The sequence below is a fragment of the Petaurus breviceps genome, unplaced genomic scaffold (assembly GCF_028583685.1).
Source record: "Petaurus breviceps papuanus isolate PSGF00001 unplaced genomic scaffold, PetGlider_PUasm1.0 164, whole genome shotgun sequence".
In the NCBI taxonomy this organism is placed as follows: Eukaryota; Metazoa; Chordata; class Mammalia; order Diprotodontia; family Petauridae; genus Petaurus; species Petaurus breviceps.
The window spans coordinates 3922973-3945605 of record NW_027185735.1 but is presented as its reverse complement, the minus strand read 5'-3'; the positions used below and the strand labels follow the sequence as shown (position 1 = coordinate 3945605).

The following is a 22633-nucleotide window of genomic DNA, read 5'->3' as shown; positions in this document are numbered from 1 at the left end:
GAAGAAAGTAACTTCTTAAAAAGTAGAACTGGCTGAATAGAAATAGAGATACTTTAAAAGGTCACTGAAGAAGGTAATTCCTTAAAAATTAGAATCGGGCAAGCGGAAGCTAATGACTCCATGACACAGAAAGAAACAATCAAACAAAATCAAAAGAATGAAAAAAATAGAAGAAAATGTGAAATATCTCATTCAAAAACAACTGACCTGGAAAACAGATCCAGGAGAGATAATTTAAGAATTACTAGATTACCTGAAAGTCATGACCCCTCCCCCCTCAGCCACACACACACAAAAAATAAAGAGCTCAGATATCAAGGAAAACACGACAGAAGCAGAGAATAAAATTGAAATTGATAGAATTCACCAATCACCTCCTCAAAGAAATTCTCAAACTGAAAACTCCCAGAAATATTATAGTCAAATTCCAGAGCTCCCAGGTCAAGCAGAAAATAGTGCAAGCAGCCAGAAAAAAACAAGTCAGATATCATAGAACCACATTTAGGACAATAAAAGATTTAGCAGCTTCTATACTGAAGCACTGGAGAACTTAGAATATAATATTCCAGAGCACAAAGGAATTAGGACTACAATCAAGAATCACCTACGCAGCAAAATCAAGTATAATCTTTCAGAGGAAAAATAGATATTCAATGAAAGAGAAGACTTTTAAGCATTCCTGATGAAAAGAGCTCAATAGAAAATTTGACTTTCAGGGGTGGCTAGGCAGCACAGTGAATAGAGCACTGGATCTGGAGTCAGGAGGACCTGAGTTCAAATCTGGTCACAGACACTTGACACACTTACTAGCCATGCAACAAGTCACTTAACCCCAATTTACCTCCAAAGAGCAAAAAAAATCTGACTTTCAAAGACAAGAATCAAGAGAAACATAAAAAAGATTTCCTATGTGTTCAGACTTTAGGGACACCATAAGGGATTCAATGTTCAAAGGATATGAACAGTTGGTTTTCAAACAAAATAATCAAAGCTATCTATAGTTGTGTGAAAAAACACCCTAAATGTCAATCAAAACAACTCTGAGGTATCACCTCATACCTATCAGATTAGCTAACAGGGCAGAAAAGGAATACGATAAATGTTGGAGGAGATGTGGGAAAACTGAGATACTAAGGCACTGCTGGTGAAGTTGTGAACCGATTCAACCATTCTGGAGAGCAATTCTGAACTATACTATCCTCAAAGGGCTATAAAACTTTGCATGCCCTTTAACCCAGCAAAACCAAATTGAGGTCTGTGTCCCAAAGGAAAAAAAAAAACAAAAAGGAAAAAGGTCTATATGTACAAAAATATTTACAGTAGTTCTTTTTGTGGTAGCAAAGAATTGGAGATTGAGAGCATGTCTGTCAACTGGGGAATGGCTGAACAAGGTGTGGCATATGACTGTGATAGAATACTGTTCTACTGCAAGAAATGATGAAGGGTAAGGTTTCAGGAAACCCTGGAAAGATTTACATGAACTGATGGAAAGTGAAATGAGCAGAACCAGAAGAACAATGTACACAGCAGTATTTTAATAATGATCATCTCTGAAATGACTTAGTTATTCTCAGCAATACAGTGATCCAAGACAATTCCCAAAGGACTTGTGATGAGGAATGCTATCCATTTCCAGAGAAAGAACTCATGTAGTCTGCATGCCAAAAAGTTTTTAAAACTTTTATTTTTCTTGAGGTTTTTTGGTCAGGTTCCCCCCCCCCCACAACATGACCAATAGGGAAATAAATGTTTTACATGAATGCACATGCATAACTCATATAAAATTCTAAATGGACGAGAGGGGAAGGAGGGGGGGAATTTAGAACTCAAAATTTTAAAAAACCAAACGTTAAAAATTTTTACATGTAACTGGAAAAAAATAAAATATTAAATAAAAAAGGAAAAAATAAAATGTTTAATTTTATTATATATTACAAAAAAAATGCATGCTGATATTTATCATGTTCTCCATGACTATATGAACGGGGTTCTTTTCCCTTTTCAGAAAGAAAGACAATATAACTACAATTTACTTTTGGGAATCTCATTTCTAATAAGAACAATCTCCAACTACAAATACAATATTCCTTGTACCGCTAGTGTGTTACAAACTCCAGATGTCATTTTAGTCTTTTTTCATCAAAAGTGTTCATTTCTGCCAACTGAAGAATTTTTTTTGTAGTAACACATTTCAAATTCCTTAACATAAATCAAAAGAAAATCAAACGCTACATAAAAATTTTAACACTATAATTACTTATAGGAACATTATTCAAAAGACTTTGGTCTATCTACTCAAAGAGAAAAATTATATAGGTTAAAAAACAACACATATAGTCTAGTCCATTGTATACAAAACCTAAAAAATACTTATATCTTGGAAAGGCATTCCAAATGGTCAATGAATGCCAGAATCGAACAGGAGAAAAATGAGCCGGATTATTTTTCAGACACTGTATAGTTCTATTAAAGACTCCAATTTTCTACTTGAAACAAAGGCCTTCCTTTTTAATATCAGTATTGTTTTCTGTGAAGATGGATGCAAATCAGAGAATATGAGCCTCTCCAAAAATTAAGCTGTGAGTCATTCAAAAGAGCAGTAAAGAGTCACATTGTGGACAAGTATGTTTGCAATTCATTATAAGAGACAAACTATGTTGGATAAAAGGCATAAAACATCATCAGGAGGATGTGCAAGTAAAAAAGGGGAGTGGGCTAGTCATATGACTATGAAATATAACCAATGCATAGTCCATATACTTTACTTATATCTAGGCAATATCAAAATATTTACTGGAAGGCCTGCAGCCTACAGGGAGCCTCTGTTGAGGAATTACAGGAAGCCAACGTCATCCTTACTGACACAGATGGGTTACAACTATACAGATTTTGGAAGGTATAACCCAGATCATTTAGATCATAAATTCAATGATGGCAATACTGTGTCGAACAGATAATTTTGGATCTTGGAAGGAAGCAGTATATACTACAAAGAAGAGTGGACCTGATAGTCAAAAGACCTGGGATAGAGTCCTCAATCCAACCCTTACTAGCCATATGGTCATAAGTGACTTGATCTCTCTAAGTCTCAATTCACCCTTCTATAAATAAGATGGGGATAACACTTGCACTACCATGTACCTATATACATAAATGCTATATACACACATATATATCCACTATTTCACATGTCTTTGTATCCTCCATGCCTAGCATAATGCAGACATTTAGTAAATGCCTGTTGATTATCGGACAAATAAATGAATTTTAATTACTACTATCATCAGCCTCTGAGTACAAAATATAAAAGATAACATTTCATTTTAATGAAAACCAAAAATGATCCAAATTCCAATTAAATAAGATATCATTGCTACTGTATAACTAAAGGCATTATTTACTTTGGTTGATTATTTAAATAAATCAAGTGCTTCCATTTATGCTATAAGTTATAGCTTTGCTACAAAGTTGTCCTGAGGGGTTGATGAGAGAATAGGAGAGTCAGTCTCATACCAAAGTATTTTTGTTGTTAACATTAGTGTCTATTATGGTTACAGCTCTAGAACAACTGAACTCCTAATCACCAACTCCATAAACATTTCTTTTGTCTTTATCTTCCTTGACCTCCATGCAACTCTGACCACCCTTTACCACTATGAAATATGTTCTCCTCCAACAACTTCTGAGATATAACATCCCCTAGTTCTCCTACCTCTCTAATTGTTTCTTATGTTTCCTTTAGTAGTCCTCTTTTCTTCCTGGAAAGGAAGGTATTTCTTTGGAAATACCTACATCTGTTCTTGGTTTTCTCCACTCTCACAACTCTCTCCCTTGGCAATATTATTTGCTCCCCACACATTCAACATCTACGCTCCTTTATGTAGATGCCTATCAAATTTTTCTCTAGTCCTGACGTACTGTCTGAGGTCTTACCCTCTATTTCCAACTATCTATTAAGAAAGACCTCTCTATCTGGCTCACCATCATCTCAAAATAAACACGTCCCAAACCAAGTTTATGTTTTCCTATATTCATCTCCCTTATGACTTCCTTTTCTCTGGACCAGATTTATGATTTCACTGCTATAGGGAACTCCTTCTACCAATGTAGTTAAGCTCTTGCTCTTTTACTTAGGGAGTTGGGGGGGGGGAAGGAGATCTAAGACAGCACTTCAGACTGTGGGTCACAACCCCATATGGAGTCACATAACTGAATGTGGGGGTCATGAAAAATTTGGCAACAGTTAAAGGTTTCTGAAGGTGCAATGACCAAAAATTAATTCAAAATAAAATGTGCAAGGAATATAAGGGGTTTCTGACAGCACTTGCCTGTGCTGCATCGTGCAACTTCTCTATAGTCTTGGTTCTTAACACACAATATGCACACTTTGCACTGCCCATGCTGTCACGCCATGCAATGCCAATGAATGCTGCCAGAAACACCTCGGCTCAGATTTAAAACTAGTGTATGTTATTAATTTCAGCATTTTTACAGTACATACAAAATCATTTAATGAATTTTGGCTTGGGATTAGGACAGAATTTCCAATAATTTCTGAAATAGCCCTAAACATACTTCTGCCAATTTTGTTCTGCGTATTTGTGAGAAGCAGCATTCTCAACACCAACAATTACAAAATCAAAATTTCAATCAAGCCTGAAAACCATTGAAGAGACTCAAATGTCCTAGAGCATCAAATATTCCACCAAGATTTAGTTCTTTATGTAAAAATAAACAAGCACATCCATTTCATTAGCATGCAAATTTGCTTTCATCTTTAATAAATGGTGAAATGATATGTATGCCAAAGAATTGTTTTAAAATAAATTTCTTTATTATTTATTATAAATAAATGTTTGATTTGTATACCTATTCTATATACCTATACACCCAGGGTCACATAAAAAGTCCTCAGGCAAAAAGGGGTCACGAGTGGAAAAAGTTTAAGAAGCTCTAATGTAAGAGATTAAGTGACTTACTCATAGTCATATGACCCATATACATCAGAGGATCATAGGACTTGACTATGCCTTCTTGATTCTGGAGTTGGTTATCATCATATCACAATACCTCTTTCTTCTACCCTCCTGATTTCATGTAAATGGTCTTCTATGTTTAAAACTTTGGAGTTATATTTTACTCTTCCCTCTCTCATCAAATCTTGTTCCAAGACCTGTCAACTCCATTTCTACAACATCACCTGTCAATCAACCAACAAGGGTTTTTTTTTTAAGCCCTTGCTTCATACTAGACACTATGCTAAGTACAAGGGACACTAAGAAAGGCAAAATATAATCCCTGCCATTAAGGAGCTCATATTCTTATGGGGGAGACAGCATACAAATAACTCTCCACATAAAAGATATATTCAGTATAAAGGTAAGGTAATCTCAGAAGGAAAACACTAGCAGACAGTGTGACCAGGAAAGGTAGGATTTAAACTGAGTCTCTTTTTAAAGAAGGCCAGGAAAGCCAGGGGGAAAATGTGAGGAGGGAAAGCATTTGAAGTTTGGGGTACAGTCTGTAAAAAGGCAGAGTTGGGAGACGGAGTGTCACATTTGAAGAATCAGGCTGGTGTGACTGGATCATAGAGTTGTTAGGAGAGAGTAAAGTGTAACAAGACTGGAGAGGTGGGAAGAGGCCATCCTGTGACAGACTCTGTCTAAATCAGTCCTGTACAACATACAGCCCAGCCTGCACCAAAAGATTTCAGGCTGCCCTGGAAAAAGGTGGGGTTGCCACTGTGCACCCTCCTATTTGTCACATGACCCACAGCAACCAACCATCAGCAGTCTGCCTCTAGTCTAACCTATCTAACTTATCTAGTCTAACCAAAGGAATTTAGCCTACTTTAATTTTGGCCCCTACCTACTGCCAAGTTGTACAGGTCTGCTCTAAATGCCAGACAGACCATTTTATATTTAATCCTGGATGTAATAAGGAGCCAATGGAGTTTAACGAGTAGGAGGGTGGAGAGGAATTGTGACACATTCAAACCTGAAATTTAAAAAAGTGTCTTTGGCAGCTGAGTAGAAGCAAGGATGGATTAACCCTGGCACAGTACTATATACCAATATTCTATTTATTTGTTATCACCCTTTGCTATCTTACTAGTTCATTTTATGAAACAAATATAACTCTTCTTAAAAATGATTTTTCTAACAAGGGCCACTTATTAAAAGGACAAAAATCTCTGATGCAAACATTTGTTTCCTTTGGAAGAAAAGGAAATCAGGCACATTCATATTTGTTCATTTTTTTCCTCAGCTTCAAATACTAATCTATCATTAGTATTAGATGAAGGGCCACAATTTTTTAAACTTTAGCAAATAATTTGTTGTTGTCCTTCATGCTCGAAGAAATCCAAAATTGACAAGACTATGTTGATACAGTATGTCTGACTTTAGAAGATCAGACCAACACAAGTTTAGAAGACTCTACTATAGATCAGTGTAATGGTAAGCACAGTAGTTCACACCTTGTTTCAGTTCAAGTTTCTTCTGAGCCTTGTATCAAGTCTGTTAAGAAAAAGAACTTGTGAACCCTAGAACTCATGAACTCCTTTAAGGTGCTAATGACCATATATAAGGAGCGGCCCAGGCTAGAGACAGCACAACTGAGAAGAGGACTCTTGTGGTGGCAGAGTCAAGGAAAAAACTTGTGGTATCCCAGTATTTTGTTTGTCTGCTCTGTCTGTGTTGATGTTTGTTTGTGATACTTTGTACAGAAGCCCTGGGACCTGACTGGAAGCCCTAAAAGAGGATTTTCTGGTTGCATGTTTACAGAAGTCCTGGAGAAGGTTTTGGAAGTCCTGGGACTTTACTGATGATTTGTGCTGACCTCTTGGACCTTGTTTGTGGGTCTGTGTTGATTTCTACACTGATGATTTGTATTGAGTTCTCAGATCTTGTTGGTAGGTCTGAATTGATTTCACAGGCAGATAGTGAATTGATGATGGTGCTGGCAATGTGCATGAATATTATTGTGGCTCTGTCAAGCTTTGTCTTCCCAGAAACAGGAACTATGAAGGATCTGAGGTGGATTGGACACTGTGAACTTCAATATGGAACAGGAACTGGACAAAAAACTGAACAAGAAGCTGGACAAGGAACTGGGAGCTGCCTGCCTTTGAAACCAGGTGACAGTTGGAGCTGGAACCATGGAAGAGGAACCATGAAACTGAGAGCCAGCTTTGAGCTAAGCTGAAAGAAGACTTTACTTGGATACTGTGTGCTAACTGAGAAGATTATGATTTACTGTGACTTAGGGTTGGAGAACTTTGACTTTTGTACTTTGTGACTGAATTAAGGATTTTGTGATTGACTAAATGAATGTACTGTGTTTAAAACTATGTGACCACTTTAGTGAAAACTATGTGGCCATTTTAGTGTAAAGTTGTTGAGTTGTGACATGGTAAATGCTGTATTTTGATTTTCTATGAATGTTTTGCTCTGATTTGTTATTGAATAAATACTATGTAATCAGAACCTTGAAAGCTATTCACAGCAGCAGTCCTCCGGAAAGCTGCTCATGTGTGGCTTTACAATCAGGCACAAATAGTCCATATGAACATCTGGAGTGGAAAGCTACTGTAATTCTGCTTTGCACACAGAGGACAGCACCTTCTTTGCTTTGGGAATGCCATGTTGGGTGGTCCTGCACCAGTGTATCCCTCTTTATAATTACAATCTTAATCACCAATATTTTGACCAGACCAGTTAAGAAACAGATAGATGTTAAGAAATAGATATGTGTTAGATGTTACGAAACATTAGGTAAATTTTTTTTTTACAGAACTTAATAAAATCATGTTTCCAAATGGTCACATTTGTGTACAGTTGTTCTAACACTATCCTTGGAGTCCACTAGAAACAACATCCTTACAAATTAAGTCCACCTTACAAAAAGGTTCTTCTGATTTTTCTCAGCTTTCTTAATCTTGTTCTGTCCTCTCTCATCTATGCCATCATTTAAGCTGAGCTCTACTTGTAGAATGAACTCTTCTCCCTATCTTTGACTGGTGTTTTTCAAGGGCAAGCTCAGGTGCTACCTCTTCAAGTTTACCTTAATACTACTAGCTAGAAGTGATCTCTCATTCCTCAAAACCTTTAAGCACTTTATTTAGATTTCTCTCTACCACTTATGTTAATATATACTGTATTTCTTTTTGCCCATACTTCATCTTCCCTCCTCTACCATAAGCAAGGGATTGTGTCTTGTTTCATCTTTAAATGCTCAAGGATAGTGTTTTGGTAAGGTACTTAATGTTTGCAGAATTAAATTAAAATTCCTTGAATAAAGTTCAAAACACACCCAAAGTTATTCTGGATTCTACCCTATTTGCAGCATTAAGGATTACACAGACAGGTTTCAATGTGTTGAGAATTCAGCAGACTCTCTTCAGTAGACCCAACAATTCCTAATATATAACCTTATCAATACAACTTACTTGTGACAAATTTACTGAGAAAAACTACCCTTAAATGTTTGAAACATTTAATAGGATAACCACTAATTATTCTATCACAACTACAAAATGTACTACAACAAACACGTGCATGGGAGGAGGAGAATATAAAAAAACTACTTCTTAAAACATTTTTCTTAACTAAAAATTAATCTACGCAACATTTTGTTTCAGATGAATTTCCAAACTTAAAACAGTCAGTCTCTGACACCCGGTGTAAAACCAAAAGATTCTTGCATATTACATAGTGTAACTTTACTATTCCCTGACTATGTCAAGCTAGTCTGTGTCTGCAAATTTAATACTAGTTTAAGAAATTCTGCTTGACTCATAACTTAGATTCCTAGTAAACATGTATTAAGCATCTTCTGTGTGTAAAAAATGTAAATACACAAATAAATATTAGGCACCCATTATATGTTTTATCAGAGTGCAATTCTTTCCCATGTAAACAAGGTTGTAAATTATGATTAAATGAAATATTATTTGTAGTACTATACTTCAAAGGTATTATGCATTAAATGGATTTTTGAGGGAATGAAAAGGTGAGTGGCCCAAAACCCAGTTATAACATTGTTTCCATAGAAAAATGTGTCCTAAATTCCACATATCTGATTTACCATTTACTCTCCAGGATTAGTGGGACAAAAGCGCATTATAAACCATGAAGTACTAGGGATATATGAACTGCTATTTTTGTTACACTTTAAGAACAAGACCTTTTCTTCATAAGATGCAGGACTACCTTATGGTGTATATTATACTCAAAAGGGAGATAAATGGCAAGCATCAAAATAGTGTCTTTAATATGGTGGCAAATCCTTACACAGGTAATTGGCAAGGTTAATCTGTTACAGTGAAAAGGGCAGTGAATATATTGTCAAAACATGGGTTCAAATATTCCCTTTGTATGACCTTAGGCAAGTCACTTAAAGTCTATGTTCCTGGGATTCCTCATCCATGAAGAGGTTAAAACTGGACAGTAACTAAGTTTTCATCCAGTTCTAAATTTGCTATTCTAGAATAAATTCAGAAAGACTAGCAGCTTATGGTAAGCATCCCCTATATACTAAATTGGTCAAACACCTCACCAGAGCTTCTAAAAGAAAGATGGATGAAACAGTAAATATACTAAATCACTGCCCATAAGAACCTCCTCTTACTACTAGAAGTTTCACATTTTAGAATACAGTTTAACTATACTGAATAACTGATAGATTTCACATTAGGTCAAACTACAACATCCTGATACAGGAAAACATAAAAAAGAATTTAAAAAATACAAGACGTTTTTCCTTCTCCAACATTAAAAATGTTTGAGTTTGTTTTTCTTTTCACATTATAGCAAAAGAGCTTTAAACATGCAAATAAAAGATCTAGAATCAGTTATTCCACTTAGATTTCTTACTTCAATACTAACTAGTCAGTTAAGAGCAGTAAACCAAATACCAAAGAACACCGAGTTCATGCCACATGGGGTGGGGGAGACATAAAGAACGCGGTATTCACAAATAAACCATTAAATTAACATATTTGTATTTTTAAACTATATAGCCCTCAAAAAGTATTTCTCAGAGGGCGAATAAAATTGTCCTTCCTTGACCCTCCCCCTCCCCACATACAAAAGGGGCACTCCTGTTTCTCCAATCTTTCAGTATACACGCTTAGACTACGGACAGACATACTACTTATGGCCTTTAAACAACTTTCGGACTTTTTTATAGGCACAACTCACCAAGTTTTTCCACCAACTTGAGCATCACCCCCCCAATGTGCACCTCCCCTGTAACTCTCAGGGTAACATCACGGTTCAGGTCCGTCACATGGACACTCAATTCCCACGTCCCATCCGCATAGCAGCCATCTGGCATCCTTATCCCGTCCAGAGCCATAGCTCCTTCCTGTGAGTGGAAAGGAAATGGCACTCGTAAGAGTTACTCTCCAAAAGAAGACAAATCCCACTGAGCCTTAAAAGGCAGGGCGGAGAAAAATTGGGAAGAAAAGGTAACGCCAAAGGAAAAATCACACCAAACAGTGCAAGAAAGCACTCTCTCCCCTCTGCTTTAGAGGGCTCTCTTTCGAACGATGGGGAGAAAGGTGTAAGAGTGCAGGAGCATGGGGGTTACCCGTCCCGACACGCCCTTCCCCCCAAAAAACCCTTCTCAGCGTCCTCTGGCCAGCGAGAGACCCATCCACAATCCTCCTTCCCAAAGCGACGCAGCGGGAGTGTGCCCTGCCTGGGGCGAAGCCGGGGCGCGGGCCCCAGCCCCGCCCGAGCTTCCCAGTGACAGAAGCCCGCTCGGGCTGGGCTCCCCAAGTCCCATTGGAAGCCACAGGACCCGCTCCGCCTCCTGCGAAAGCCTGGACCGGACCGTTGTGTTCACCTGTCTAGCGGCCCCCAGTCAGCCCCAGAAATCGGGCCCAAGGAGATACCGCCAGGGCTGAAAAGTCCCCTCACAGCGCCCCCCAGTCCCGCCCTCGCCCACAGTTACAAAAACATAAAATTCCAAACTAAAACTTCCCACAGAGGAGTCCCCGGGCGTATTTACCGAGGGCAGCCGCCCGCTAGCAGCCGGCACCGGGCGGATGGAACGGTCGGGCGTGGTCTGCGCCTCGGGGCGGCCGGGAGCTGCGGGCCCACAGTCACCCTCCGCGTCCCCTCTCCACAATCCCAGATGGCTCGTCGAGTTATCTCCCGGCCTGAGCAGCTAATGGAGTCTGGGAGCCCCAGTCCCGTCCTCCTCTCCTCCCAACCCACTTCCAGCGGCTCAGCTCCACCCCTTTCCTCCCACCTCTTCTCCTCCCCCTGGATGTCTGGCTACTGGCAGGGCCCTTTCTTCTCCCAGAGAGGACAGAAAAGCGGCTTCTGCGCGAGACCCTGAGTAGACAGGGTCTGGCGTCGCCCCCCAACCCCCCACTCCAAGCTGACCGGTGGAGGGAAGGAGTCAACCGGCTTAAGGGCTTGGGGGGAGGGTTGAGTGGTTTGAGTGGGAGCTTTGGGGGTTGGTTCTAGGGGAGGTGGGAGGAACGAGGGACTGGAGGGAAAGGGGGAGGGGGTAGCGCGGGGGAGCTGCCTACAGCCGCAATCACAGCTAGAGGAGCCACTGCCCTTTTATGGAAATAAAGGACCCAGTACCGGGAGGGAGTCCAACATCCGGGCTTTCGGCAGCTGGATCTTGAGGGGAGGGGCGTGGAGGTCTTCGCTCTAGGGGTGGGTGGGTAGTAAAGAAGCTTCTCTGGACTAGCTTTTCACTCCAAAGAGTAAAGATTTTCCGAGTTCCTGCTCATTCCTATATTTGTTCTTCCAAAGGGAAGGAGAGAGCTTATCTGTGAGAAAAACCCACAGAAAATTCCCAGGACAACATTTCTTCTTTTAGGAACAAAGTTCTCTCTTGTTATAGGCAATTTCCCAATCCCAAAACCTAGGTTTCCAGTGCCCTAGGCGGTGTCACGCCCACGATGATGCCACGCCCCCAATACCAAAAATTAGAAGCGGAGTTTAGGGGGAGGGAAATGGATGGTTTGTCCTTTTGGGTGGTATCCACAATTTTTGCCCTGAATCTCTAGGACAAAAAATGAAAAATTTTCCTAGTCAGTTCCAAGCCCATTCCGGAAAGGCTCTGAAATTTGAGACGCTTGTGAACAACAGAAAACTACCACCTGACGAATGTCCTGCATAACTGATAGCTCCTCGCGGCATTCAGAGAAATTTGAATTTGGCTTTAGCTCTCATTCAGAATCCCCAAACCGGGTATTCAGAAAATAACCCTATTAATTTCACTACTGAAAGTGGCGTCTATTCTGTCATACATTTGGCTACTTCCTCCAACAAAGAATATTGCAACCACTATATAACTTAGTAGATGGTCTTTTAGAATTGCTTTGGCAACAATTCTACTTAAATTATTTTACTTATTCAGTGCCATACCAACCAAACTACCAAAAAATTATTTTATAGAGCTAGGAAAAATAATAGCAAAATTCATCTGGAAGAACAAAAGATCCAGAATATCAAGGGAATGGATGAAAAGAAATGCTAGGGAAGGTGGCCTACCCATATCAGATCTTAAATTGTATTATAAAGCATCAATCATCAAAACTATTTGGTAATGGTTAAGAAATACAGTGGATCATTGGAACAGGTTAGGTACACAAGACCTAGTAGTCAATGACTATAGTAAGCTATTCTTTGATAAACCTATAGACCCCAGCTTCTGGGATCTATATGTTGGCAGAAAGAGGGCATAGACCAATAGCTTACACCCTGTACCAAGGTAAAGTAAAAATGGGTATAGGATTTAGATATAAGAGCTGATACTATAAGCAAATTAGGAGAGCAAGAAATAGTTTACCTGTCAGATCTGTGGAGAAGGGAAAAATTTATTACCAAACAAGAGATAGGGAACATTATAAAATGCAAAATGGATAATTTTTATTACATTAAATTGAAAAGTTTTTGCACAAACAAAGCCAATGCAACCAAGATTAGGAGAGAAGCAGAAAATTGGGAAAGGATTTTTACAACCAGCATCTCTGATAAAGGCCTCATTTCCAAAATATATAGAAAACTGAGTCAAATTTATAAGAATACAAGTCATTCCCCAATTGATAAATGGTCAAAGGATATTTTCACATTTTCAGGTGAAGAAATTAAAGCTATCTATAGTCATATGAAAAGATGCTCTAACACACTATTGATTAGAAAAATGCAAATCAAAACAACTCTTAGGTACTACATCAAACAAGTCAGATTGGTTAACATGACAATACAGGAAAATGATAAATGTTGGAGAAGTTGTAGAAAACTACAGTAATGCATTGTTGGTGGAGTTGTGAACTGATCCAACCATTCTGGAGAACAATTTGGAACCATAACCGAAGAGCTATAAAAATGTGCATACCTTTTGATCCAGCAATACCACTTCTAAGTGTGTATCCCAAAGAGATCATACAAATGGAAAAAGGACCCACATGTACAAAAATATTTATAGTGACTCTTTTTGTGGTGGTCAAGAACTGGAAATTGAGGGGATGCCCATCAACTGGGAAATGGCTGATGAAGTTGTGGTATATGAATGTAATGGAGTACTATTGTGCTATAGTATGATGAGCAGTCAGACTTCAGAAAAACTTGGAAAGATTTATATGAACTGAAGCTGAGTGAAGTGAGCAGAACCAGGAGAACATTGTACATAGTAACAGCCACATTGTGTCATGATTGACTGTGATAGATTTAGTTCTTCTCAGCAATGCAAGGACCTAAAACAGCTCAAAAACTAATGATGGAAAATGCCAACCACATCCAGAAAAAGAACTATGAAATCTGAATGCAGATTGAAGCATACTATTTGCTCTCTTTTTTTGTTTTGTTTTGTTTTTTCTCTCTCATGGTTCTAATTCTTCTATACAACATGACTAATGTGAAAATATATTTAATAAGAATATATATGTAGAGACTATATCAATGATTGCACATCGTCTTGGTGAGGGGAGAGGGGAGGGAGGCAGAGAAAATGTAAAACTTACAGAATTGAATGTTGAAAACTAAAAATAAATTAATTTATTTTTAAAAATTGCTTTGGCAGAAAAATTCAGCATTCTGTACCTAACCTGATGAGATATTTTTCTGATCATAGTTAGGCTGATTGTAAAACTGAAATGACGTGGCAGACCTTCTATGGCATAGCCTTCCAAAATCTACCTCTTCCTTTTTTGACTCATCAAAGCAGAACTTAATGGAGCACTCTACCATACTCTTCGTTTAACAAAAAACAAGATTAAACAGTCATTTACTAACCAACTACCATCTACCAGGCACTGTACTAAGAAAGGTCAAGCCCTCATGGATTATGAAAATTCCCTCAATGCTTAAGAGATCATACCCTCTTCATCCCAGGGACTAGATGAACCCCTACTGGTCATCATATAGACTTCATTCCCTGATCCCTAATGCCTAATCCCTCATTCCTGTTCCCATAAATAAACTCCCCTACAATGTCCTACTCTTTCCACTGTGCTCTCTGGAATGCCTGCTCCTTAGGCAACAAACTTGCTTTCTTCTTAAATCTTTTCCTTTTCTTTCAGTCTCCTGGCTCTCACTGAGACTTGGGTCCCTCCTGCTAACATAACCTCCTTGGCTGTACTCTGCTCCTAATTCACTGATTGAGAGGGGAGGATTGGAATGCTCCTTGCTCCTTGTAATGCAATGCCAAGCAAAGGCAACTTCCCAAGGTTCAAAATACCAGCATAGGTGCTCTCCATTTTATTCAGTGACAAATTAAGAACAGATAGAATCAAAATTTAACATCATTCAAAATACAGCATTTACTAAGTGTGATTCAATAATCTCCAAGTACTACCCCCAAGTGTGATTTAATCAAGTACTACTCCACCCCAGGACATTACATTCATTTAATCAATCACAAATCCCCTCTTCTAAATAATAATCCACCCCTAGGCTGTACATTCATTTGGTCCATCACAAAGCCCCTCTTCTCAAATGGAGATTAGTTTCCAATCATAAGTAAAGTACATTCATTTGTTCAATCACAGAACACAAAAAGGTCAAAAGTTCCCCACCCTTGGATCACAATTGAATCTACCCCAGAGTTACAACAAGCTTAAGCACAGCAAATGGAGGTCTTTTCTTCATCTTGACATGAGGCAAGTTCTCAGCAATCTTTGTTCCTGGGGAGACAAAGCTTAGCAAGGCCACAAGATGCATTTCCAGTCGCTTCATTAATTCATTCTCTGTCTGCAGAACAGTCCTAGGACCCCTGAAAACATTAGCAAAACCCTCTTCCAGGATTTCTGTAAACATACAACAAGAAAATCCTTCTTCAGGGCTTCTGAACCAACAGAAAGGTTCCCAGACCCCTGCAACAACAGCACTGTCTTTCACCAGTGGACAGAATTCACTTTCTGTCTGCAGAACAGTCTCAAGAGCTCTGAACCAACAGCAAGGTTCCCAAACTTCTGCAACAACAGCACTGTCTTTCACCAGTGGACAAATCTGGCAAAACAACATCAAAACAGACAGACAAAGTACCAGCACAACAGTCATGTCTCCTCAGTCCTTGGCAGCTCTGGGTGGCAGCTCTCAAAAGTCCTGGGCAATTCAAACTGGGCCTCAGCAATCCTCTCAGTCTCCCTCTCTGCTTCCAAAAAGTTCTTCTGCCTCTCTCTTTTCTTGTTTCTCTCTAAATTTACGTCACCAGCTTCTCCCAGTTCAGCCCTCTCTTTTCATGTCAACAAGTCCATCCCACAAATGGGATTAACAAGCTCTGGGTTTTAACACAATCAATTTGAAAACCAAGCCAATACAGGGGGATCTTTATATTCCATTACTATCACACTCCTCATTGCCACTTCCAGATTTTTATTCTACTACCTTTAGACTGCAATCTCTCTTCCTTTGAGGTTCATTCAATCCATATCTACCACCCAAAATTCTGGTAGCTGTTATCTTAAGATCTCCAGACACTCCTCCTTTCCTCAACAAGTTCAGAGCCTGCCTAATTTATAGTCTTTCTCTCTTACCCAACCCCTGCCCTCCCTCAAATAACCTTATCACAATTCCTCAACTTACTCATTTCTCATGAGCTACTTCTTTATCAGCCACACACAAAAATAGTTATATCCTAGAACTTACCATAACCAACAAATGCTCTGTTTGTTCATGGCCACTGAAATTCCCTTAACTAATAATAATCCATTGTCATTCCACCTCTTCCTTTGCCTTCTAAGACCAAATTCTGCTTTTGTCAACATGGTAACCTCCAATTTCTCAACCCCTCAGTTCTATCCCACATTCTCACACCTGAACTGATTATATTCATCTTTCCACATCTTGACTCCTTGGTGAAAAAGTTCAACTTTACACTATCTTCTTTTCTCTGTACCTGCTGCATAGGCATTCTTGTATCAACGATGTTGTCCTGCCAAGCCTCAATCATGGATCACTCCCTCCATCTACTACCTTTACTCCTACACATGTGCTACTGAATAAAACTGGAGAAAATTACAAAATCGATATGATTTTATGTTACATAACCTCAGCTGGGACCTGGCTGCTGCAAGACAATCATTTTTATACCTCCATAATTAACTCACTATCCTCCTTACTACTTCCAGACCTTTTCATCCCCTTTCAAAGGTCTTTCTCCACTCTCTCCACTGAAAACCTTGCCTCATATTTTACTGAAAAAATTGAGGCCATTTGCTGAGAGTGAATTTTCTCCCCTCCTCATCTTATATCACCCTGATACCTTCTTTCATTGTTTCTTCCTTCACCCTGGTCTCACATGAAGGACCCTTCTCTTGGCCAAGGCAAATCCTTCTGTATGCACAAGTGATATCCTTCCATTCCATCTCTTCCAGTAGATTGCCCCCTGTATTATTTCCACTCTCTTATTTTCAATTCATCCTTGTCTACTGGATGCTTCCTTACTACCTATTAACATGCTCCATTTTCCCCTCAACTTCAAAAAACTCTTATTTGATTCATCCAGCTCTGCTAGTTACAGTGTGATAGCTCTCCTCAATTTTTGTAGCTAAACTCTTTCACTTCCTTTCTTCTTACTCTCTTTGTAACTCTGTAAAGTTTGGCTTTAGCCTTTATCTCTCATGATATTTATGGTAAAATTGCTCTCTCTAAAGTTTCTAACAATTTCTTAATTACCAAATCAAATAGATTTTTCTCAATCCTAAACCTTCTCTTCAGGCTATGACATTGTGAACCACCTTTTTCTCCTTGATTTTCTTCTGTGTTTACATGACTCTAGGCTATCTTCCTACATATTAACCACTCCTCAGTTTTGCTGGATTAGATCATACCCATCCACTAATGTATTGTGGGTGTCCTAGGCCTCCTCTATATTATTTCATTTGATGGTTTCATCAGTTTTCGTGGATTCAGTTATCTTCTATTTGCTGATAATTCTCAAATCTGCATGTTCTCTCTACTGAGTCTCCAGACTCACATATCCAACTGCTTGTTGGTTATCTTGGATGTCTTATAAACATCCTAAACTCAACATGTTCAAAACCAAACTCATAATCTTTCCACCAAAAGCCTTCCCCTTTCTAAATTTCTCTTACTTTTGTCACTCTCCTCCAGTCTTACAACCTAAGTGATAGTCTCAAACACTCACTCTCTCACCTCCCATATCCAATCTATCCTTATCATGACATGCCTGAACTATTGCAATAGTTGGCTCTTGGTCTTCCTGCAACAAATTACTCTCCACTCTAGTACATCTTCCACTTAGCTGTCAAAGTGATCCTCCTAAAGTGCAGTTCTGACTATATCTTCCTACTCAATAAACTCCAGTGATTCCCTGTCACCTCCAGAATTAAATGCAAAATCTTCTGTTTAGTGTTCAAAACCTTTCATAATCTGCCCCCCACCCCCATACACACACCTCTTTTCCACTTTTTTTTTATACCTATACTCACCTGCCTCTTGTGTACTCTACAATACAGTGACACTGGCCTCCTTGCTGTTTGTTCTTCACTGGCTGTCCTACATGCCTGGAATGTTCTCCCTTTCTCTTAGCCTCTCCCCCTCCTACTTCCATGTTGGGCAAGATACACACATGTGTGTATGTACATGTGTATATATGTATACATATGCACACATATATATATTCCCCTCCACTGTCAAAACTCTTCCTTACATATTTCTTTTATGTGAGAAAATTTTCCCCATTCTTTCTTTAATTTCCACCTTCTCCCAGTGAATCCCTCTTTTCTAACTGCTCTATTTTTTTAAGATCATCTTAACATGATCAATTCACATCTGTGTCCTTTATCTGTGTACATTCCATCTAACTACTCTGGTAATGCTAAAGTTCTTAGGAGTTACATGTATCATCTTCCCACATAGGAATGTAAGCAGTTTAACCTTATTAAGTCCCTTAAGATTTTTCTTTCATGTTTACCTTTCTATGTTTCTCTTGAGTCTTGTGTTTGAATGTCATATTTTCTACTCAGCTTTAGTCTTTTCATCAGGAATGCTTGAAAGTTCTCTCATTAATTTTCCATTTCCCCCAAAGGATTATTATTTTGCTACATAGATTATTCTTTTTTTTGTAATCCTAGCTCTTTTGTCTTCTAGAATATTATATTCCAAGCCTTTTATTCACAACTGCTAAATCTTGTATGATCCTAACTATGGCTCCACAATATTTGAAGGGTTTATTTCTAGCTGCTTGAAATATTTTCTCTTTGATCTGGGAGCTCTGGAATTTCAATATTCAAATATTTTTTCTGGAATTTCAATATTTCAAAATTCCTGGGAGTTTTTATTTTGGGATCGCTTTAAGGAGATGATTTTTACATTTCTATTTTACCCTCTCATTCTAAGATATTGGGGCAGTTTCCTTTATAATTTCTTGAAATATGATATGTAAGCTCTTTTGGGAAGCATGGCTTTCCAGTAGTCCAGTAATTCTTAAATTATTTCTCTTTGACCTATTTCCAAGTCAGTTTGTTTTTTGATGAGATATTTCACATCTTGTTTTTTTTTTTAATTCCTTGATTTTGTTTTATTTTTTCTTGATATGTCATGGAGTTATTAGCTTCCACTTACCCAATTCTAATTTTTAAGGAATTATTTTCTTCAATGAGCTTTTGTATATCTTTTTACTTTCGGCCAATTCTGCTTTTTAAGGAGTTGTTTTCATCAGTGAAGTTTTGTACCTCTTTTACCATTTGGTGGTCTGCTTTTTAAGGAGCTCTTTTTTTCATTGAGGTTTTATACCTCAGTATGGTAAATATAACTTATACCTCAAATGGTAAAATCATTTTGGCTAGTTCTGTTTATTAAAATGTTATTTTTAAGGTATTTTTGTGCCTCTTTTACCAAACTGTTAATTTTCTTTTCATAATTTTCTTGCACTGCTCTCATTTTCCTCCTATGTTTCTCAACTTCTTTTATTTAATTTTTATAATTCTTTTTTTTTGCTCTTTTAAAATAAAAATCTCTCTTTTATGCTTTTCCAAGAATTTTTGTTGGGCTTGGGTCCAATCTTTATTGTTTTGAGGCTTTGCTTATATTTCTTCTAGTTTGTCTCTTGCTTCCATCTCACCATAGCAGTTTTCTATGGTTAGGTTCTTTTTTGTTGTTGTTGTTCTTTGCTTATTTTTCCAGCCAATTTCTTGACTTTTAGCTTTATTAGAGTTGGCCTCTGCTCCCCAGAGGGGTGGGGATTAGGGGTACTCGTTTTCTCAAGCATTAGGTTTTTTCATGCTGATGTTTTTCACAGCCAGTTCTGGTGGTTGTTAAGTGTTAAGTGTTTCCAATGTGGTGTGATCTGGTGAGAGGTATGGTCAACTGGTCTCCTGGTCTGCACTCTAGTCCTTACCCAGGTAGGAGTATATATATACATACATACATATATACATATATATATATATATATATATATATATATATATATATATATATATATATATATATTGTATGACATGGGAGACACTGGCACAGGACCACTCAGCATGGTGTGCCCACATCAGAGAAGGTGCTATACTTTGTGAGAAAACCAGCATTGAAATAGCTCAAAGGAAACACAGGATGTGCAAACTTAGAGAACTGGCCCCAAATGTTCACATGGACTATTTTGTGCCCAATCTGTGATAGAGCTTTCAGAGCTTGTATTAGTCTGATCAACTACAGTAGAACATACTGAAACTTGACTCTAACATAGTGGTATTGTTTTGCTCCTATTTGAGAACAAAAGACAACCAAGCAACCAAGGAGGATGTCATTCCTATATTATAATTTGACCACAAATATAGGTTAAAATTGTAAGATGTTCATACTTGCATCCTATTATAGTAACTCAGAGATGTTCCAGTATCAATCTATTATTTAATAGACTTACAAAATTTCTTCATTATAGAAATTTGCTATAAGAGGAAAAAGAGGGCTATAGTTATAACTATGTCATATATCCTAACATAGGGAAAAATTCCCTTAGCTCTGTTTGATACTAGGCATGAGTCATATCTGGCAGCCAATCATGAAGTCACGGTATATTAAAAGCAAGGTTCAAGATTAACTTGGTGGGAAGTTTTCCTTTTTAGAAAGGAAAAAGTACTACAGGAAAATAGTCAGAAGGATTGTACCTAAGCCATGCCATAGTCATCCCTAAAACTTTTCCCAAGCATAGACATCCACCTTTAGAAGTTCCTGGATGGCAGCATATGCCATTTTCTATGATTGGCTTCCTGACAATTCAGGCATCAATTCCTGTTATCTAAGCTAAAACAATAGTAAATTACAGTCCCAAGAATTTTTATCTTAAATAGAAAATTTTCACTAACCACAGGTTAGGGTTTGAATATTTTTCCTGATGTTTCCCTAACAGTTAACATTTCATTTATTCTTTACTTATAAATTAAAACTATCCATTTTATGGGGCTTCAGACATACAGCAAATACCTGATAGTTAACCCACCATTGATATGTTGAAGCTACATCTTTAAACCACCCCCTATACACTTTCATAATACCCAAGAATTTTCAAGTGAAAATTCACTATTAAGTAAACTTATTGTTGTTATTATTATCTATTTTATAACAAAATAGATCTCATTAAATATTTAATGGCTTTCAAATATCTATTTTTATCACATCCTTTTAAAAGCCCAATTCATATGTAACAATGTCCAGATTAAAAAGTTGTTTTGTCTAATAGCATTTCCATTACAACTTTCTCCCAAATTTCACAATATCAGAGAATTTATAAATACAATAATGACACAAACGATAAACTTCAGATAACATCAATTGCATTTCCAAATTATCACATATAAAAATCATTGATCTTATTACCTTTGACATTTTAAAACTACTTTAGAGTTATCAGGTATGTAACAAATTCATTTAAAGAAATAATAATAATGTAGTGCTTAGCATATGCCAGTCACTGTGTTAAGTACTTTACAATCATTATGTTATTTTGATCTCACAACAGCCCTTGAGAGGTGGTACCATTATTATTTTTCTCTTTCCATATCAGGAAACTAGAGCAAACAGAGATAAGGTAACTTGCCAAAGCTTCCCAGCTAATAAATTTCTGCAACCAGAATGTAATTAAAGTTTTCCTACATTTTTCCAGCATTTTTTTGGATGGGGAAGGTGAGACAATTAGGGTTAAGTGACTTGCCCAAGGTCACACAGCTAATAAGTGTCAAATGTCTGAGGCCACATTTGAACTCAGGTCCTTCTGATTTGAGGTCTGGGGTTCTATTCACTGTACCGCCTAGCTGCCCCTCAGTATTTTTTAAACACATGTGTTTGGGAGTCTGATCTGAGATGAGAGGGGATCACAAGGAGAGGGTCTCTTGATCCAGGAGAGTCACAAGAGTCTCTTTGGTTTAAACAATCTTTTCTTTTTTCATAATCAGAAATGTAAAGGAAGGGTTAATAAGAGGTTGCTATGAGGTACAAATATAATTATTGTAAAGTACTTAACACAGTGACTGGCATATGCTAAGCACTGCATTATTATTATGCTAAGCACTGGCATATGCTAAGCCTACATTTGCTATTTTCTTTTCTTTATTCATTCTGGGATTAATTCTAAACTAGCTGCCTTCTTCATTGTCCTAGAAGTTAACAATCTTCAAAGGAAAATGCCATCTACTTTTACCTTTTATAAAATTTAATTCTTATTTTTCCTTAAAACAAATTCCACAGAATGGTACCCCAAAACTTTCTAAGATATTTCAGAAAGTAGTGAGTTCCTGGAATTACCCCCAAGGTCCTAGGAGGTCTTCCCTGCAATCTTAAAATGATAAATCTTCAAACTCCTTAATCTTAATTAAGATGTTTTTAGTAGTTCCACAAACTTTGATTATTTGACTTTATTTCTGTAATTCCAACATAAAGCTCAAATGACAGGAAAAATAGTGTCTTGAAGATTTTTTTCTTTTTCTCTTTTCTTATAAACAAATCTCTTGTGGAAAACCTAAAATAGGAGTTAGGATTGCTTTTTGGAACAATTGCTTCAACTGTGAAAGTCCATTAATCTTTCTCAATGTTCTAAACTCTCTGGCTATAGCCCTTAGAAGTTTTTCTGGCTAACTTCATTTTAAATCTTTCAAGGTAACAGAATCTGCACAGACATTTTGCATGACACAGATATTTTACATTTTACAA

The 22633-nt window shown here is 37.7% G+C and overlaps 1 protein-coding gene across 9 annotated transcripts in view; it reads right to left on the bottom strand.

Annotated features, from left to right (window-relative positions):
• The window catches only part of FERMT2 (FERM domain containing kindlin 2), a 168626-nt gene extending 156722 nt beyond the window's left edge, over window positions 1-11904 (bottom strand). For 2 of the 9 annotated variants that reach the window (XM_069082214.1, XM_069082215.1), the window contains exons 1-2: window positions 11604-11904; window positions 10203-10368 (exon numbers count right to left, since the gene is read on the bottom strand). In XM_069082214.1, coding sequence (XP_068938315.1) covers window positions 10203-10368; window positions 11604-11621 — 184 coding nt within the window. In that variant the 5' untranslated portion in view covers window positions 11622-11904. The other 7 variants (XM_069082218.1, XM_069082220.1, XM_069082219.1 and 4 more) reach the window with 6 other exon arrangements.
• Window positions 11905-22633: the final 10729 nt, after the last annotated feature.